This window comes from Saimiri boliviensis, chromosome 4 (genome assembly GCF_048565385.1).
Source record: "Saimiri boliviensis isolate mSaiBol1 chromosome 4, mSaiBol1.pri, whole genome shotgun sequence".
NCBI lineage: Eukaryota > Metazoa > Chordata > Mammalia > Primates > Cebidae > Saimiri > Saimiri boliviensis.
In genome coordinates, this window is record NC_133452.1 from 40,363,075 (window position 1) to 40,382,366 (window position 19,292).

The window sequence follows — 19,292 nt, forward strand, 5'->3', positions numbered from 1 at the left end:
TAAGACGAATTACTGAGATGCCCTGAAGAAGAAGAAATTCTGCCCCCAAACTGCCTTTGAACTCAAGACTGCAATATTCACTCCTCCCTGCAGCCAGACCCCACAATCTCATGAGCCAATTCTTTAAAATACATGTGTTTTTGTATACATACACTTCCAAATGGTTCTGTTTCTCTGGAGAACTTTAATACTGTCAATTTTATTTTTCTATAATTTTCTTCAGTGTTTGATACATACACTTAGTAAAAATTAAAGTTAATTAACTTTTTACTCTTCTCCCCAGAATTCAAGAATCTTAAAAACTTTTATTAAATAACTACCTACCCATTTTCCATGTTATTAGTCCCTTGTGTTTTAGTTCCACTTTGTTTTTAATTCCACATATTTATTAATTATTATCGTTATGCTTTTCACAATACTTACTTAGATTTGTACACATTTTCTATCTTTTTGTTCACTTTGCCACTTTAATATCCAAGTTCTTTGATTTTGTTCACATTCCTTTGCAAGTGAATTTGATTGTAGTTCAGTGAATAAAGTGTATTTATAACAGATCAGTGCTTTTTATCAAGGTGTTTCCTCCTCACTGATCTGTCACATAAGAGTAAAGTTTTAAAAGTCCTGTTTATTCCTTAGACACCAAACACCATCAAAAGAAAAAGCTCTTTTTGTGGTTTCTGTGGAGTTTTTACTCTCCTTGTATTAGGAATGAACATTGGGAAATTTTCTAAAACAGAAGTTCATATATTTAAGAATATTCTCTTTCTGTTTAATATTATTTTTTTCTAGGTTTCCCCCATTTTCCTCACTTTGTCTAAAGCTTACATCTTTCTTACACAGCACAGTTCTTTACTAATTATCCTACTATTATTTTTTTCTATGAAAATAATGTATTATATCTAAACTTCCCTTACTTTCTTCTGTATTTTGTATTATTTTTCTTAGAAATGCCTATGAAAGACCTTGTCAAAGTTTTTGAGAATGATGGTTCTCAAGAAATATGAATAATTGGAGCAAGTGAGAGAACTGGAATTTGGAGAATAAAGAGGAAGACCATGTCATGCACTGTTGAAGGCCAGTGTGACTGTAAATTGTATGTGTCAACTTGACTGGCCATGGGCACCTAGGTTAGATGTTACTTCTGGTGTGTCTGTGCGGGTGTTTCTGGATGCAGATAAAAGAGATTGCCCTCCGTAATATAGTTGTGCATCACTCAATCTCTTGAGGGCCTGAATAGAACAAAAAGCAAAGAAAGGAGGAAGTCCTTCCCTTTTTTCTGCCTTTCAGATTGTGTTGGGACAGCTCATCTCACTTTCTCTCTTGTTCTTGAACTGTACTTTATACCATCAGCTCCTCTTGTTTCTCTGGTTTTTGGACTTGAAGTGAACTACATCCTGGATCTGCAGCTGGCAGATTCTGGAACTTCACAGACTCCATAATCCTGTAAGTCAATTCTTCAGAATAAATCTCTTCTTCTTCCTGTCTATCATCTAATCTATCTATCTATCTATCTATCTATCTATCTATCTATCTATCTATCTAATCTATGTATCTATCATCTACCAATCTATTATTTACCTATCCATCCATTCATCTATCTGTCATCAATCAATCAATCAATCTACCTATCTATCTCTTAATAGTTCTGTTTCTTTGGAAAACCCAAGTTCAACCAGTATAAACTTTCCCCCATTTCTAATACTCATTTCTAGTGAATATCTAACTAAACAAATTGAATTAGGATTAGAAGATGTTAAGGAACATTGTGGGTGTATGTGTGTGTGAGACAGACAGAGATAGAGAGAAAGTTGTGCAAAATGACAGTGACTGCAAGGTGAAGAAAAGGGACAGAAGCAAGAGGAGAACTCCACTTGCCATGGGAAGTGAAAATGTAATTTATTTTTCATAAAAATAAGATAAAGAAGGTAATGTTTCAAAATAGGTGGAGATTGTGTGATGATTTTCCACTATCCTTAAGAACCTGAACTATGGAATTCATTCTGCATTAGCCGTGTTTTGTTTGTTTGTTTGTTGTTTGGATATACCTGATTGAAAAAGCACTGCATCTAAGACATGTCCAGTGGAAATGGGCAGAGGAGGGCCTCATATCCCAGTGTTACTGAGAGTGCACTTATTGCCTCTGGTGGCCATTCCAAGGAGCCAACATCATAGAAAATCTATTCACTGTGGTGGTTAATATTAAGGGTCAACTTGATTGGATTGAAGGATGAAAGTATTGTACCTCGGTGTGTTACTCTGGCCCATTTATTGAGGGGCCTGAAAGGCGCCAATTTTGAGTGGGCTCTGCAACAGGTTCAGGTTGCTGTGCAAACTGCTCTGCCACTTGGTCCATAGACTCAAAAGGTAAAAAACTTGCCAGCTAAAAAACCATGGCCCACTGAGGTGCTTGCAGAAGGCAAAGGGAATACATAATGGATAGTAGAGGCAGGTACTCATCAATACCAGCTACATACACGTGACCAGTTGCAGAAATGAGGACTGCAATTGTCATGAATAGTTCCTCATTATTCTGTTAATAATATGTTTGTGCATTTATACACTTGTACTAAGAAAATATCTTCATTTCCTTTCTTTTTGCTTTATCATGTGAGGTAAGATTTACTGACTTCATATCAGCGTTTAAGTGTTGTTAACTTTATGTAATAGCATTTAGGTTAAAGATTTAGTGTGCTTCCAACTGTACAGGGGATAGCTGTATTAGGTTAGGTGTAATTATGACATTTGTATTGTCTTTATTTGGAGATTATGTATGATTTCAGGATATGTGTTTGGGTTCAAGTTGACAGGGAGTGAACTTGTGATGGTTAATATTATCAGCTTGATTGGATTGAAAGATGCAAAGTATCGTTCCTCGGTGTGTCTGTGAGGGTGTTGCCAAAGGAGATTAACATTTGAGTCAGTGGACTAGAAGAGCGAGACTCGCCCTCAGTGTGGGTAGGCACCAACTAATCAGCTGCCAGTGCAGCTAGAATAAAAGCAGGCAGAAGAAAGTGGAAAGAGCAGACCTGCTGACCCTTCCAGCCTTCATCTTTCTCCCGTGCTGGATGCTTCCTGCCCTCGAACATCACACCCCAAGTTCTTCAGCTTTTGGACTCCTAGACTTACACCAGTGGTTTGCCAGGGGCTCTCAGGCCTCCAGCCACAGACTGAAGGCTGCACTGTCAGCTTCCCTACTTTTGAGGTTTTGGGACTTGGACTGGCTTCCCTGCTCAGCTTACTGTGGGACTTCATCTTGTGATGATCTGAGTCAATACTCCTTAATAAACTCCCCTTCTTATGTACACATATCCTATTAGTTCTGTCGTTCTAGGGAACCCTAACATGTTCAACCATTTAAAAAATCTGATCTAGTGGGTAATTGTAGGCTTCGAGTTTATCTATCACTTGGAAATTTTTAAATACATCCAATTCTCTGTTATTTTAGAGTCTTTTACAGGATCAAAGCAACTAAGATTAGAAATAATGGAATCCCTATTCCATATTCCATTTTTATTCAATTTTATGAGTGACATATCTCCTTTCTCCTTTTCCTTACACCCATAAGAGAGGTATTAAATGAGATATTTACTTGGCGATTATATATAGGAAAACAAATGCTGTAAGTACTTTACTCAGCCAGCACCAATAGGAAAATAGCATTTGCTATTTCATGATGTCTGAGTTCTTAAAATAATATTTCATTCTGATATTTAATGAAATTATTTATGCAGGACAAGTATCTATTACTCTTTTCAAAGAAATACTATACTACCAACAAATTGTGTTTAGCTTCCTCCTGCTTACAAAGGCTCAACTTCTTTCTCACTCCTATTTTCCTTTCAGTGTGGTTCTTGATTGTCTATGTGTGTTTATACATAGGAAGGCAAGCAAATTTTTTAAAAATCAAAGTTTATTTAAAAACGTTGTCTTAATTACGCTTGTAGGTTATTTCTAACATTTCTTTGTTTCTTTTCTTATGGTCTTTTCAATGTTTTTTTCTTCTCAAATTACCTGACCTCTATTTTCTTCATAGTGGTAACTTGTTGCTTTATTACTTGACCTTTTGCTTTCATCCTGCAAATATATACTTGGTTTCTTCGTTTTTCTTTTTAATTTATTGAAAACATTCTTCCTTCTTTCTAAAGCTAGACTCAAATGAGTAGAGAACTCTTCTGTATTATGATGCTTTGAACTCTTTTATACATAAATAATACATTTAATCTCATTCTTCTCTGTTGATCTGTAGCTTTAGCAATGATACCAGATATTATATTTATGGGATGTTAGTCCTATATAGATAATTACTCAACTTAATGTTTTTCAAATATATTTCCTTTCCAGCAAAATAGAACTATAATGATCTCTTAATACTAAAATTTTATTTATTCTGTTCATGAAACACATTCCAACAAAATTTCCTGGACAGATCATCTCCTTTTTCTTTTCTGATAGTCATTTAATAAGTCAGCGATTCTCTATAGCACTTATTTTGTAATTTTTCAGACACTTAATTTTTTTAAATGATTGTGGAAAGAGAGAAGAAATAATGACATGGAATAATACTGCATTACAACTTACCATCACTCTGTGTTTGAGGTTGGTTAGCCCACCATGCGTAAGCATTGGTGGTAAGAAGTAAGTGCACACTTCATGTGGGTAAAAAATGAGTTTCCCAAGTGTAAAGTGAAGGTATTAAATGAGGTAAAATTAAACAGCTCCTTAATATAAAATGTTACAAGAAATTTATAAGGATGAATAAATGACTATAGCAAATTTTTACTGATATAAAAGATTATGAATAGGCATAAAAGGTGTCAATTATAATGAAAAAATTCACTCATTCATTCATAAGTGCCTACTATTTGCCAGGCACCATTTTAGGTACTGAAAATAATCATAGGATAAAACAGGTGAAATGAAAATGGGGAACATGGAAAATAGGATATTTAAAACAGACAATTATCTATCAGAAGGTGGATAAAAATTTTAGTTTAGATTTGAAAAGTGATTCATTTTGAAAGGATAACTGAACATAGAAATGCTTCGGCAATGATCATGCCACTATGTTGAATAAGTAAATAGAACATAGTACAGCTCATTCAAGAGAAACCAACAACAATACTAATTGCTCATAGAATAGGATGTTTTCATTATGACCACAAAATGAACCTGCTAAGACTGTGGTAAGTATCTCTAATATCCCTGAAATCCTAGAAAGCATTTTTGCCCTATAGCAAAGCAGAGGAAATAGTGATCAGTTTCTTTAACACCACTGCTTATGTGTATTTCACTTACAGTCAAAATGTCCAATCAGGTTTCCTTTCCCAGAAAAATTTCATGTATTTGGTAGATTCTATGTGAAGCAAAAGGAATAAATGCTGGTTCTGAACATTTTATTCGGGATGATTCCTATGAGATTTTCTTAAAACTAAAACTAAAATAATACTACCAAGGTTTATCATACAACTATTTACAAACTGTTGCTTTACATCTAAAGAATAAAGATTTGTCAACATCAAAGGCATTCAAATAAGGTGATAGAACTTGGAATGCCCAAACTCTAAAATACCGGTTCCAAATGTATTATGAGCAATGACTGCAGCCAAAGATTAAGAGCTTTTGATTTCATAAATTCATAAAAATTCATTAATTCATAAAAATGGTATAGTTTAGAAGCATATGATCCAGTATGTTTTACAAAAAGTGCATTTTATAGCCAAACTTCATATGTAACCAACTTGTGTGTGATTATATGCAATGGCTATTTTTTTTTTCTTTTTTACTAATGACATTTGACAAAATTGTGATAAATTTCCCTATCTAGAGTGTTCTCTTTGCCCATTTTATTTTGCGAGTCAGTAGCACAAACCCACTTCATTTCTATAATTTTAACCCCTCACAGTGGTAGTGGGTGACTGAGAAAATAGTTCTGCTATCATTATACCATACTGAGAATTTATTTTAGGTAAATGTTAAAAGAGGTTTTCAAAAATGACCCAAAACAAATATGCCAATTTACTGGGATTTTCCAGACTGACTTAAATATTAAAAATTCAAAAAGGTTGGCTTCCACATGTGCTATTTGTTTCTTACCAGTTTTGTAGCTTCATTAGCAAGATCTTTGGCTTCTCTGGCAACTTTTTCAGCTTCATCAATATTGTCTTTAATATTGCTGTAAGCGTTGAAGGCTGCAGTGGCATTGAAGGAGATATTTTTAGCCTCATCAAGGATTCTGGTGAGACGATTCAAAAAAAGAATGTCACGTCACTCAATGGTACTCAGGTACTCAAGTGAAGAACATCCTAACTATAAGAAATCTGGCTTCCAAATGATCATGGCCAGGGTAACTATCACAATTCTGAATCATAGTGAGGTATCTACTTATGATATTGTCTTGTAGTTTTCTACAACCTAAGTTTGTATTTCTAAATAATTCAGCTGTGAAATACTACCAACATATCTTAAAAACCCATAGCATCCTCCTCTGCAACCATGTGCTCAAGCAGGTGTGTGGTATGAGACAATTCTTCACTTTGTGAAGCATGCTGTGAGATTCAAAGTACGTGTACTACATTACTGGAATTAATATCACAAAATCTTTCCGGTGTAGGTGCACTTCCCGGAGGAGACCAAATGAATCTCAGAAGGTTAAATGGCCTATTTCAGGCCAAATGACCAATATGTCCCCAAGTAAGGACTTAGAGCCTGGGTCTAGTGATAGCTAGCTTTCTGTTTCATCTACCACCCACCCTTCACTATAAAGTGGCAAATGTTTGATATAAAATGATACTGCATATATTGTCCAAGGTATTCAGAAATTAATATTGTTTTCTTTGTAACAAGAAGTATTAAGTATGAGAACAAAGCCTCCCATGTGATGTAGATTTATTTGGGCAAATTATTCTTGAGGCTAATAGCACCTCTATTAATCATGACAATCCCAAAATTGTAGGAGAAACCTATCAGTTATACACAGAAGGCTGTTTGTAAGTCAAATACATACTTCCCTCTTTTCTCTCCCTCCTATGACCTATATAATAATCCCAGCTAGAATAAGCTGCTATTTTACAGGAGAAAATGTAATCACTCCCTGGAGCATAAAAGAGTGGGAAAAAAGAAAGCCACCCTTTTAACAATAAATTGTTTTGATTTCATTAGAAACATAAAACTGAAATTTGAAACAGAATGTGTTTTATATGTGTTATTTAAAATGCTAATAAGGCAACCACTGTGCTTTCTAATAAAGAACAGAAAAAAATTTTTTTCTAAGTGTAGCCTAGGGCTATGTTCGCTTCCTACTAAGCCATATTTGAATCTACTTGTAACTCAGACTTTTGATGCTGCTCCAGTAGAGCTTTGCCCAGACCCTCCTAATTAAGCATTTCCACAGGAAGGCCATGTAGCTAGTGTTTTCACAGTTAACAGCAATCAGGATTTGAAAATGACTCTCTACCATTTATGCTAGTCAAAACCTTTGGACAATCATCAAAATACACAAACGTTTCCAACGTAAATGACATACCCATCAAGGACAGCAGATGAGTCATTCAACTGAGCTGCATGGCTCTCAGCCTGGGACACCTTCTCAGCAAGCTTCCTGTCCTTTATTTCTTGGGAGAGGTCATCCATTTTATCTTTAAGCTCCTCAGACATAGGTGGCAATTTCGTTTGGATGTCTTCAACATACTGATATGTAAAGAAGAGGATATTTTAAGCAAGTGAATTTAAGCCTTCTCTCTTTTACTAATTTCTCTATGAGACATAACTACAAGTGTTTAGTTTTTTTTTTTTTTTTTTTTTTTGAGACAGAGTCTGACTCTGTCACCCAGGCTGGAATGTGGTGGCATGATCTTGGCTCACTGCAATCTCCACCTCCTGGGTTCAACCAATTCTCCTGCCTCAGCCTTCTGAGTAACTGGGATTACAGGTGCCCAGCCACCACACCCAGCTAACTTTTTGTATTTTTAGTAGAGATGGGGTTTGCCATGTTGCCCAGGCCGATTTCGAACTCCTAAGCTCAGGCAACCTGCCTGCCTTGGCCTCCCAAAGTGCTGCGATTACAGGCATGAGCCACCACGCCCAGCCCACATGTTTAGTCTTTAAATGAAACTTCAAATTTAGGCTGGGTGCGGTGGCTCAAGCCTGTAATCCCAGCACTTTGGGAGGGAGGCTGAGGCAGGTGGATCGCGAGGTCAAGAGGTCGAGATCATCCTGGTCAACATGGTGAAACCTGTCTCTACTAAAAATACAAAAAATTAGTTGGGCATGGTGGCGTGTGCCTGTAATCCCAGCTACTCAGGAGGCTGAGGCAGGAGAATTGCCTGAACCTGTGAGGAGGAGGTTGTGGTGAGCCGAGATCGCGCCATTGCACTACAGGCTGGGTAACAAGAGCGAAAACTCCGTCTCAAAAAAAAAAAAAAAATTTACTAACATAGCAAAAAGAATAGAGAATTAAAGTCATTATTTAATGAAATAGACTATGAATTTAAGAAGCCAGCTTACACCAAGAAAAGCCTATCTATTTAAACAATGCCACTTCATAGGATATATTAGGCCATTTGCATATCGATGACTACATATCACTCTATGCAATACATTAGATATTACGTATTAAAAGCCTGTTTGTAAATTTACATTTCTCTTTTAACCAATGTTATATAAATATTGAAGCAGACTGTAAGTGCTGTTCTAGGAACAAGAAATGTCTTTCATCGCTGTGGACAAAAACGGATTTGTGTAAATGAGTACCCTTACACAAACACTCATGTCCATTGCAAGAACAAAGAGACATTCCAATTGTCACCAACTGAGAGGCATGGTCACAGCAGAATCATGCAAAATAATTTTATCTCCACAAGAAAACAAAGACTAATATTTATTTATATTACTGAGCTTTCTCATTGGCTCCCATTTATGTATTACCGTATCTCTTTTGATTCTACCAAATACTCACATCTATGATAGAGTTGATTTCATCTGCAAGACGGTTGGCTTCACCGAGTATATCATTACCTTCTTTTAAAGTGTTCTCAATTTGTCGTTTGCCACTTTCAACAGCCTCCTTCTTTTTCTGTAGACAGATGTGAACAAGACATCAAAATTGCATTTTTGCAAAATCCTATCTAGCCCTGTATTCCTGACTTTCCTGAGCTGTTCGAATAAAAGCTTGGCAAAAAAGGTACATCATGTTGACAGTGTGGCTAGATGAGAATAATATAAACTACTTAGCGAGTCCTTCAAGAGTTCTTCTATGTAGAGGCTTGTATCGGTTATTTCTCCTTCTCATTGTGAGAAAGTCAACCAAGTGAAGAAAAGTTATGCGATTCTAGTTGAGGGATTAAAACTACTTTTAAAGAAAGATGGAACATCCATTTTTAACTAAAATGTAAATGCTGAATAGTTGCATTGGTACTATATATTGAGTTCTAGAATCTATATACAAATGTGTACTTTGTGAACATAAACATAAGCAGATGTATTCAATGGGATTTCTGTAAAATTTGAAGTGAGATTTTTAAGGAAACTTAGGGGAAGTACTTTTTTTTGTACTTTTTAAGAAATAGAGAAACTATCACATGGAAGAATAAACCAAATGGACTGTTTCATAAGGAAAAGATTATAATTTTGCTTTGGAACATATAGCTTGTCTAAAAACTACATGAAATGCAATCCCAGCCTAGAAGAGTAAAACTCATGAGAGACAAATATTGTTATTTCTCCATTTGGGGCATATTTTTTACTTTTTTAAAAATTCTTTATACTTCTGATTCATTCCTATTCCTGAAATCACCATTCTACCTACAGATTTAACTGCCTCAATTATAATACTAAGCTTTGACCACTTAGTTTTTTTCTATAGACAATAATGCTAATTCATGTAGATCCCAATATGTGCCAGGAAGTTTATAAGCTTTTCTTACTTTATGCCAACTCTGGATTCTATGTTGATCACTTTTTACATAAGTGGAAAATTGAACAGGTAAAGGGCAGTGGTCTGAACGTTAGTGTTCTCTGAAAATTCATATGTTGAAATTCTAATCCTCAAGGTGATAGGACTAGAAGTGGGGCCTTTGGAGGTGACCAGGTCATGAAGCAGAGACTTCATATATGGGATTATTGCTCTTATAAAAGAGATCTGAAGGAGTTTGTTCATCCTTTTACTATGTGGGGACACAGTGAAAATGATGTCTGGGAACCAGAAAGGGGTATCTCATAAGACACCAAATCTGCCAACACCTTGATCTTGGATTTCCCAGCCTCCAGAACTGTAAGAAGTAAATTTTGATTGCATACAAGCCACTCAGTTTTTGGTCTCTTGCTATAGCAGCTCAAATAAACCAAGACAGTAAATGGTTTCTTTAAGGTCACGTTGCACAGTGTGGTTAAGATTTAAACTCCTGTCTATTTAATGATAGATTCTGGGTCCTGGACTGTGCAAATACTGTCCCTTCTATTATAGAAATCACATTTTTAAAAAATTTGCACTGGGCTAGTGCTAATTTTATACCTTTCTTTCCTTCTTTTCATCAATCAATTCAGTATGTTGCCAGGCCCATATATCTAGTTCCTCCCTCTAAGCCTCTGCCCTTGCAGATCCTCCCACTGTGTGCTCTTCCTACTCCTTGGCTTGTTTCCTCCTTCCATTCTGGTAATAGTCACTCCTCTTATTACCTGTCTAAAAGAGCACCCATCCTCTTCTCAATCATTCTCTATATACTAGGGCACAGTAATTAAAAGCTGCATTCAAGTGACAACCCTCCTGGTTTGGGATCTCAGCTCTGCTCACTCCCAAGCTATAAAATCTTAAGGAAGTAATTTAGCTTCATATAAAATGTTTAGTCCCTCTCTACTCAAAGTGTATGTGGCCCATTCACCAGCAGCATCAATGTCACCAGGAAGCTCATTAGAAACACATAATCTCAATCCATTCTTGGGGACTACTGACTCAGAATCTGCATTTTAACAAGAACCCATGTGATAGACATTCACTGTAAAATTAGAGAATTAGCTTAGAACACTGTCTGGCATACAGTAACACTGTAATTTTCACTATTATAATTAGCTTATTTTTTTCTTCTTAGTACTTGTTTATCTGAGTTATATTCTGTGGAGTGCTCAAAAACTACAGAAACATAGATAATATTATTTTCTTTTTTTCTTTTTCTTTTTTTTTTTTTTTTTTGAGACGGAGTTTCACTCTTGTTACCCAGGCTGGAGTGCAATGGCGCGATCTCGGCTCACGGCAACCTCCGCCTCCTGGGTTCAGGCAATTCTCCTGTCTCAGCCTCCTGAGTAGCTGGGATTACAGGCACGCACCACCATGCCCAGCTAATTTTTTGTATTTTTAGTAGAGACAGGGTTTCACAATGTTGACCAGGATGGTCTCAATCTCTTGACCTCGTGATCCACCCGCCTCGGCCTCCCAAAGTGCTGAGATTACAGGCTTGAGCCACCGCGCCCGGCCCTATTTTCTTTTTTATATAGATTGATTCATCTTGATTACTTTTGATGGGAGTTGCTAAAAACAAAGATTATGTAATGAAAATCAGAGACACCAGTGCATCACAGATGCATATACAGGGACCAGCAGAAAGGCACAGCCTGTTGCAGTATATGCTGTCAATGAATGGAATGTATTATGCCATATGTATTATGCATATTGAATGTATTACACTATATCATGAAACATACTATGTATTACATATCAATAAACAAGTTATGTATTTCAGTCTATGTATCCAGACTTTATGGTCATATCTTATACCTATTTATTGGTTTAGTGACCATCTCCTGAATTATAAAACAAATTCCATAAAGACAGCCTTATGTATCACTATCTCTAGTACCTAGATGAGTTTCCTCAATAAATATTTTCTAATAAATAAATGAAAATGGGTCAGCTGTGGTGGCTCACGCCTGTTATTCCAGCACTTTGGGAGGCCAAGGCAGGTGGATCACCTGAGGTCAGGAGTTCGAGACCAGCCTGGCCAACATGATGAAACCCTGTCTCTACTAAAAATACAAAATTAGCTGAGTCTGGTGGTGTACGCATGTAATCCCAGCTACTCGGGATGCTGAGGCAGGAGAATTGCTTGACCTGAGAGGCAGAGGTTGAAGTGAGCCAAGATCGCGTCATTGTAATCCAGCTTAGGTGACAAGAGCAAAACTCTGTCTTAAAAAAAAAAAAAAAAGAAAAAGAAAAAAGAAAATTGAGTCAATTCCTGGGACTTGTCCTAGTGACACTTGGTTCATTTAGCTACTCCCATCACTAATTCAGAGCAAGTTCTGACATGTGTCATTCACTCTTCACGGACAACAAACATAGGAACAGTCCCAAATGTCCCTGATTACAAGTCATATCTTATCTTCCAAGGGTCTAACATTATTTTACACAACTGCCAATTTTAGCCCTTAGCTTTTGTATGAACTGACTTAAAGTATGCCATGTACAGAAATACAGGAATCTTTCCAACATGGCTTGTTTGAATTAATGGATCAAGGTAACTTAACATGCTGTGCCACTGGAAGCAGAGAGAATATTTCCATATGTGTTAATTGAAGAGCTATATATATTTTCATTTCAATAAAGTAGTGAGTTAGAATCTTTTGTAAAAGCTTTAATTGAGTCACATTAGGGAGTCAATAGTTATGCAAAGATCAAAATATGCCTCTTTTCATACTCAATCAGAAATGATGATGGTGAGATTAAAGAGATTTTAGAGGTGGCTATTTTTCAGATTAGATACTGATGAAATCTAGCTTTGAACTAATCGAGGAAACATGGAAATTTGGAGCTCACAAATATTGGTAAAAATATGGAGTATTTGGGTCTGCTTTATGGCCCTTCATTTATTCATGGACCAAAAAAACTGTTTTGCCTTTGGCAGATACTGTTCTAGGATCTGCGGATGAAGTGAGGAAGAACACATGTTCCTCATGGCTTGTGTGCAGTAGAGATAAAACGAATGAGTAAATTCATGTATAATATACTCTTAAGGAAATTAGATGAGTGCAACAAAAACAAAGACAGAGATAGAAAATGATGTAGCATATAAAATACCTAGGATAGGAAACTTAGAATATTTAAGAAACAACAAAAAAAAAAAGCCCTATGTATAGGGAGAATTATTCTATAAAAAGTATAGTATAAGCCTAATCACTCAATGATTCTGTTTGAATATGAAGGTTGATTATGTTTCTACTTTTAACTTGTAATTAATTAGATCTTACCCTATTCTGGAGCTTTGCAAATTGAACTTTTCCTCCTTCCTTCCTTCCTTCCTTCCTTTGTTTTTTCTTGGTGTGTTGGTGTGGTGGATTCTTCAGAAACCTGCAAAAACTATCTTCCTGTCCATTCTTGTTTTCCTTGCTTTTTTTTGTTTGTTTGTTTTTTGAGACAGGGTCTCACTGTCACCCAGGCTGGAGGCAGTGGCACCATGACAGCTCCCTGCAGGCTCAAATTTCTGGGTTCAAGCAATCCTCCCACCTCAGCCTCCAAGTAGGTGGGACCACAGGCACACACCACCATGCCTGACTAATTTGTATATTTTTCTATAAAGACAGGGTTTCACCATATGGTCCAGGCTGGCCTGTGTATTCTTTATGGAGCAACATACTCCTGATCTGCACTGCCTTCTTTGGCAAGGTCATAGTGGTAGATTTGGGGATAGACTGTTCCATACATATTATTTACTTCACTGAATTATTCGTCTCCTCTCTTTCTGCCCATGAGGTCCCCAGTTCCCTTCGGCCCTCTCTCCCTCACTGGAGATGCTCTTCTAACTCCATCACCATCTAGTAGGCTGCATTCAAAGCCTTCTAAGATCTGGCTCCAAATTCCAGAGCCATCTGTGCTACAGACTTTTACGTAGCTTTTGAAAGTTTTTCTGCTCTATTGAACATTTCCTAAGACCACCTTACACTTCTGGAGCTCTGGGCTGGGGCTCCTGCTACTCTGTCCTTTCTTTCAAATCCTCTCAATTTCTGCTAGGATGCTGTCATTCTTGTGAAACTTTTGCTGAAATCTCCCAGTCAATGAAATCACAGTATTTGGTCAAGTGAAAGGTTAAAATGTCTGAATTTTGGGGGATATTATAAGTTTTTGGAGGCCAAGAATAATTTCTATTCAATCCCAAATACCCTGGTTACCAACAATACCTTGAAATGGTAGTACCAGACAGAAATTTAAATAAATATTATCACAGCCTAATTTTCTAGCCTAATATCACACCATTTTCCAATACAAAACCATGTCTTCAGTTTATTTGAACCACTCAAATTCCCCTAAATTTTATTTAAACCCAAGACTGCCGTATTTCAATTGCTTTCTATAGCTTTCCGGATAAAACCTAATTCTCAACTTAGTCTCACGGTGTAATTCTCTTGTAACTGAAGGTCTGCACTCTGCCTATCTTTTCTTTCTATCCATCCAGTCGCTCAACACGCAGTCTTCTTCCCAACCTACCAAGCCACTGAACTTTCCCCCAAAATGTCCTTTTCTTTCCTCCATGCCTTTGTATATGTTTTTCCCAGTTTCTGCAATGTTCTTTTCCTTTTCCTGTGGCCGAGTGCTCACCCTTTAGGATCTAGTACAAGTGTCAGGGCCTTACAAAGCCCTTCCTAAACTCAGGGGTGACTGAGACTCCCTCCTTTGCCTACCTCTGTGATCATTACGGTAGTGTATGGAGTGGTTTGCTTACGTGTACACCTCCCACTAAATACAAGTTACTTGATGTCATTAGAGATGGTGTTCTATTGTTTATACCAGTGAGGCTGCATCTGAATCACTAGAGGAGCTTTTAAAACACAGATTTCTGGGCCCCATTCTCAGAGTTTCTGAGTTGATCATTTTGGGGTGAGGTCCAAGAATTTGTCTTTTTGAGAAGTTTCTAGGCTACACTAATGCTGCTGTTCTAGGGGCCTCCTCATTGAGACAATAAATTTTGGTACCTAGCATGTTTCCTGAATGAAGTAGATTCAGTAAATTTTTAAACATAAAATTACATACTTACCACCTTAAAATAAATAAAACGTTTTCAAGTTGGGTCTTAATTATATCACCTTCATTGTAGGCACAGTCATAAGGGAGTTATTTATTTAAAATATAGCTTATTATGCAATCAAATAGATGCAATGTATCAGTTTTCCTCAAACCTGTATAGGCATCAGATTAGCCCAAGGAGAGTGTTAGAAATATGGACACAGGGCCATACCCCAGACTGGCCTACACAGACTCTGGGTGGGAGCCCATGGGACCTGTTTGTTTAACAAACATTCCACGTGATTTTCAGCCATTTTAGCAGCAACCATGATAATCTAAGCAACCTCAAATAATCTCTATCTTATTCATGTGAATTCAGTTAGCTTATCTATTTATCCAGTAACTTCTTAACAAGCCTTGAGTTAAGCACAGCACATAAGATAAAAATCCAAAAAGGACCATTTAGATTTTCAGTAGTGACTATACATAAGCTCTAGGCATTTGTAGGGGTGCCCAAGAATGATGATTTCTGGTTTTAAACATCACTAAAGGAAACGACTGAAGGTACTGTGGACTGTGCCATATAACTTTTCTTGAAATATTTCTCAAATACTTACTCTGCTTTCCACACAGGTAATTTTCATTTCTCAAACTGTTGCCATAAAATAGAGAGGTGCACCTCTGGGTAAGTCATACGGCTTGTGTGTCACTGAGCATGGCGAATCCTGCGGGAGCCTGTGATAGGACAGCGGCCTAGCATCCCGCCTCGCAGGAGGGAGCTTTTTCTGGAATACTGCTAGCATGTCAGTAGACTCCACATTGGTTAAGATTAGGTGCGTCAGTTAAGAAAAAAAGTAAGCCTCTTCAATCTTCTACCAGAATGACAAGGCTTAGTCCCAGAGGAGGGACCTAGAAACACAATATATTTAAAAATGTAATACATCCTCTTACTACTTAATCCAAAGGAAAATAGAAATGAGTAGATTTAAAAAATACTGGTTTGGCTGGGCACGGTGGCTCACATCTTTAAGCCCAGTACTTTGGGAGGCCAAGGAAGGTGGATCATGAGGTCATGAGTTTAAGACCAGCCTGGACAATATGGCGAAACCCTGTCTCTACTAAAAATACAAAAATTAGCCGGGCGCGGTGGCTCAAGCCTGTAATCCCAGCACTTTGGGAGGCTGAGGCGGGTGGATCACGAGGTCAAGAGATCGAGACCAACCTGGTCAACATGGTGAAACCCCGTCTCTACTAAAAATACAAAAAATTAGCTGGGCATGGTGGCACGTGCCTGTAATCCCAGCTACTCAGGAGGCTGAGGCAGGAGAATTGCCTGAACCCAGGAGGCGGAGGTTGTGGTGAGCCGAGATCGCGCCATTGCACTCCAGCCTGGGTAACAAGAGCGAAACTCCGTCTCAAAAAAAAAAAAAAAAAAAAAAAATACAAAAATTAGCTGGTGTGGCAGTGTGCGCCTATAATCCCAGCTACTCAGGAGGCTGAGGCAGAAGAGTTGCTTGAACTCAGGAGGCAGAGGTTGCAGTGAGCTGAGATCACGCCACTGCGCTCCAGCCTGGGCAACCGAGTGAGATTCTATCTCAGAAGAAAAAAATCCTGGTTCATTTATATAATTGCTGTTGTCATTCAACAAACATTTCTACATACATGCTATATGCCAAAGAGTGTTGAGTTATTGTTAAAGCTGAAATTATATGTTAGAAGATATATAGGTCTGCTGATGTTTTCTGACCTGTTGGAGTCAGATAGTTTGAAAACAACAAAGGTAAATTTGTCTCTGGGGAGAAAGTTATTGTTGTTTAAATATTAATATGAAATACAGGTTTCCACTGTTACGTGTGTTGAATTGGCTCTTGGGAAAAGTGATCACTTACTGTGCTAAGATTAAGAAAGAAATTGAAAACAAGAAGAAAAAAATAATGGAGAAACCTGTTTTAGTTCTAGTTTCATCAGTACTCTGAAAAAGATAGAGGCTGCCCAGAATTTCTTGAGCTGATAAGTAACTGTTTTCTGTGAGGAAAAGGAGGAGAAAATAACCCAGCCCTGATCTGTTCATGTTAGTCCCTTTTAAAAGACCATTTGCATAGTACACACTGTACAGAAAAAAGGGAACTAAAATTTTTCCAAGCTCTGGTGTCAATTCATTGAGTTATTTGTCAGGTGCTCAGATTGTATTTGAAAGTGTAGGGAACTTCTGTGATTTCTGGCAGCAAGATCTCTGAACCAGGTTTATGAATTAGATTGGGAAAGCTGCAAAATAATGTGATAGGAATAGTTGAAGATCCCCGATATGCTATAGTATAATGCACTCATTGTAGATTTGGGGAACTGATGCTTAGAGATGTTAGTTGACTTGTCCAATTTGTATGTCTAGTTACTGGCACAGTTGTCATTGAGATCAAGGTCCCCTGACTCCCTGTAAAGAACTCCTTCCAAGGTAACACAGTGTTCTTAAATACCTTCAAAAGTTCAACTTATTGAAATTTTATTTGATTCTCTGGGTGATGGTAATTGGTCATTAAAAGCAAAACAATAAAAAAAGTCATTTCCTGTTCTGATTCTTAGAAGTACCCTTTCAGCGTTGTTAATCTTGACCTTTGTAAATGTGCATCAACTTGAATAGTCCAGCCATGTTCAACACTTCTCCCACCCCCACCGCATTCTGAGATTGAGATAAACATGCCCCCAAGACTCACCTCCAATGCAGTCATGTTTTTCTGGTTTACTGCAGATAAGCGATTAGCTTCTCTGATTTTATCTGTGGCTTCTCTCAATAGGTCCCAAGCATCATCAACTTTGTTCTTGTAGTCAGCCAGTTTTTCCCGGAGCTCCTTCTCCATTTCTTCATTTTTTCCCCGGGACTCTCCAAACAGCTTCTTCACTTTTTTCAGAAGGCTTTCTGCAGCTCTGTAACCACCCCCAGCCCAATAATAGACAATGAGCTCATGTCACCGCCTTAGGGTTTATTGGTATTAAACCACGTTACAAAGAGATGCTAACATGAAAAGAATGAGAAAATAAGAAAACATGTAAAAAAGATTCACTGTGTGCTAAATCAAGTTGAAAACTGGTACCCGAGACCACTTTTAATTAATTAAAATGAAAGCAAAACAGATGTTTTAAAAACCTTTTAAATTTATTAGTAAAACAACATTTTCAATCAGAAGGGGTCTCATGTCATTCTCAGAATCTGACTGATGAAATGAGTTTTATGATTCACTTCACATACTAAAATCAAACAATCCACCTGTTTCATTGTAATGAGACCTTTTATCTATTACTTTGAATGTAAGGATGAATATTGATATGTTTGCTTAGAAACTGTGAACAGAATTCTAGGTTATTGCCATGCTAGTGGAATAGCATGATTTTAATCTACTTTTCTTTTTCTTCCAACTGACTGACCTGGAAGTTTTTTGGGTTTAACTTATCTAGTTTTTCTAAAGAGATAATTTCTGAGTCATTAAGAAAGTTTAAAAACTTGAAAAACAGTAATTCTCAAGCTGACATGCCTCATAATTCCCCGAAGGACTTGTTAATACATGGATTGCTGGGTCCCATACCCAAAGTTCCTGATTCAGGAGGTCTGGGATGGGATTTGACAAACCGTATTTTTAACAAGTTCTCAGGTGTGCTGCTATTGCTGGTTTAGTATATATCATTTAAGTATTAATAATTCTGCCACTTTGAAGTTAGCTGACTATGAATGTAGAGATGTATCTGTTTTATTGAGGGTGTTATTATAACAGTTATTTAGCGTGGGTAAAATCACTATCACTGTTCCCAATCCTCAGATTCCCAACTTTTATTTGAAAGTATTTATTATTTGATGACTTTTCTTTTCAGCATTTCTTAAGATGATAAAATGTATAGGATGGCCTACACATGAATGGTAAAGTCATAACTTGGTTTATCCAAAGGTGTTTTTCTTAAAACAAAAATCAACTGATAGTCTAGAAGTCCTTAAGGCAGGTGATTAACAAATCAAGCTCATTAGCCTAATTATAGACGGGGTCGCAACAGAACAGATCATTTACTTCATTCTTTATATGTAGGCAAGAATATGCTTTTGATTCATTTTAGAACAATGGTAAAGTACAATTAAATAAGTATATGAATAAATATTAGATAGATGATGGACAGATAGATAGATAGATAGATAGATAGATAAAATGATAAAATTGTACACATTTCCAGGTTGGAAAAACAGAGTATTCTTTGCTTACATGTGTGATAAAAATTTAGAAACTGTAAATTAGCTGGAAATCTCAGTTTGTCAAATGAAAAAATAACAACG

The 19,292-nt window shown here is 37.0% G+C and overlaps 1 protein-coding gene across 7 annotated transcripts in view; it reads right to left on the reverse strand.

Moving 5' to 3' along the window:
* Window positions 1-19,292, reverse strand: part of LAMA2 (laminin subunit alpha 2) — a 625,652-nt gene that overhangs the window by 114,496 nt on the left and 491,864 nt on the right. For all 7 annotated transcript variants that reach the window (XM_074397494.1, XM_074397493.1, XM_074397490.1 and 4 more), the window contains 4 exons: window positions 17,692-17,902; window positions 8,954-9,070; window positions 7,523-7,686; window positions 6,094-6,232 (listed from right to left, as the gene is read on the reverse strand). In XM_074397494.1, the coding sequence (XP_074253595.1) occupies window positions 6,094-6,232; window positions 7,523-7,686; window positions 8,954-9,070; window positions 17,692-17,902 (631 nt within the window). The remainder of the gene's footprint in view (window positions 1-6,093; window positions 6,233-7,522; window positions 7,687-8,953; window positions 9,071-17,691; window positions 17,903-19,292) is intronic.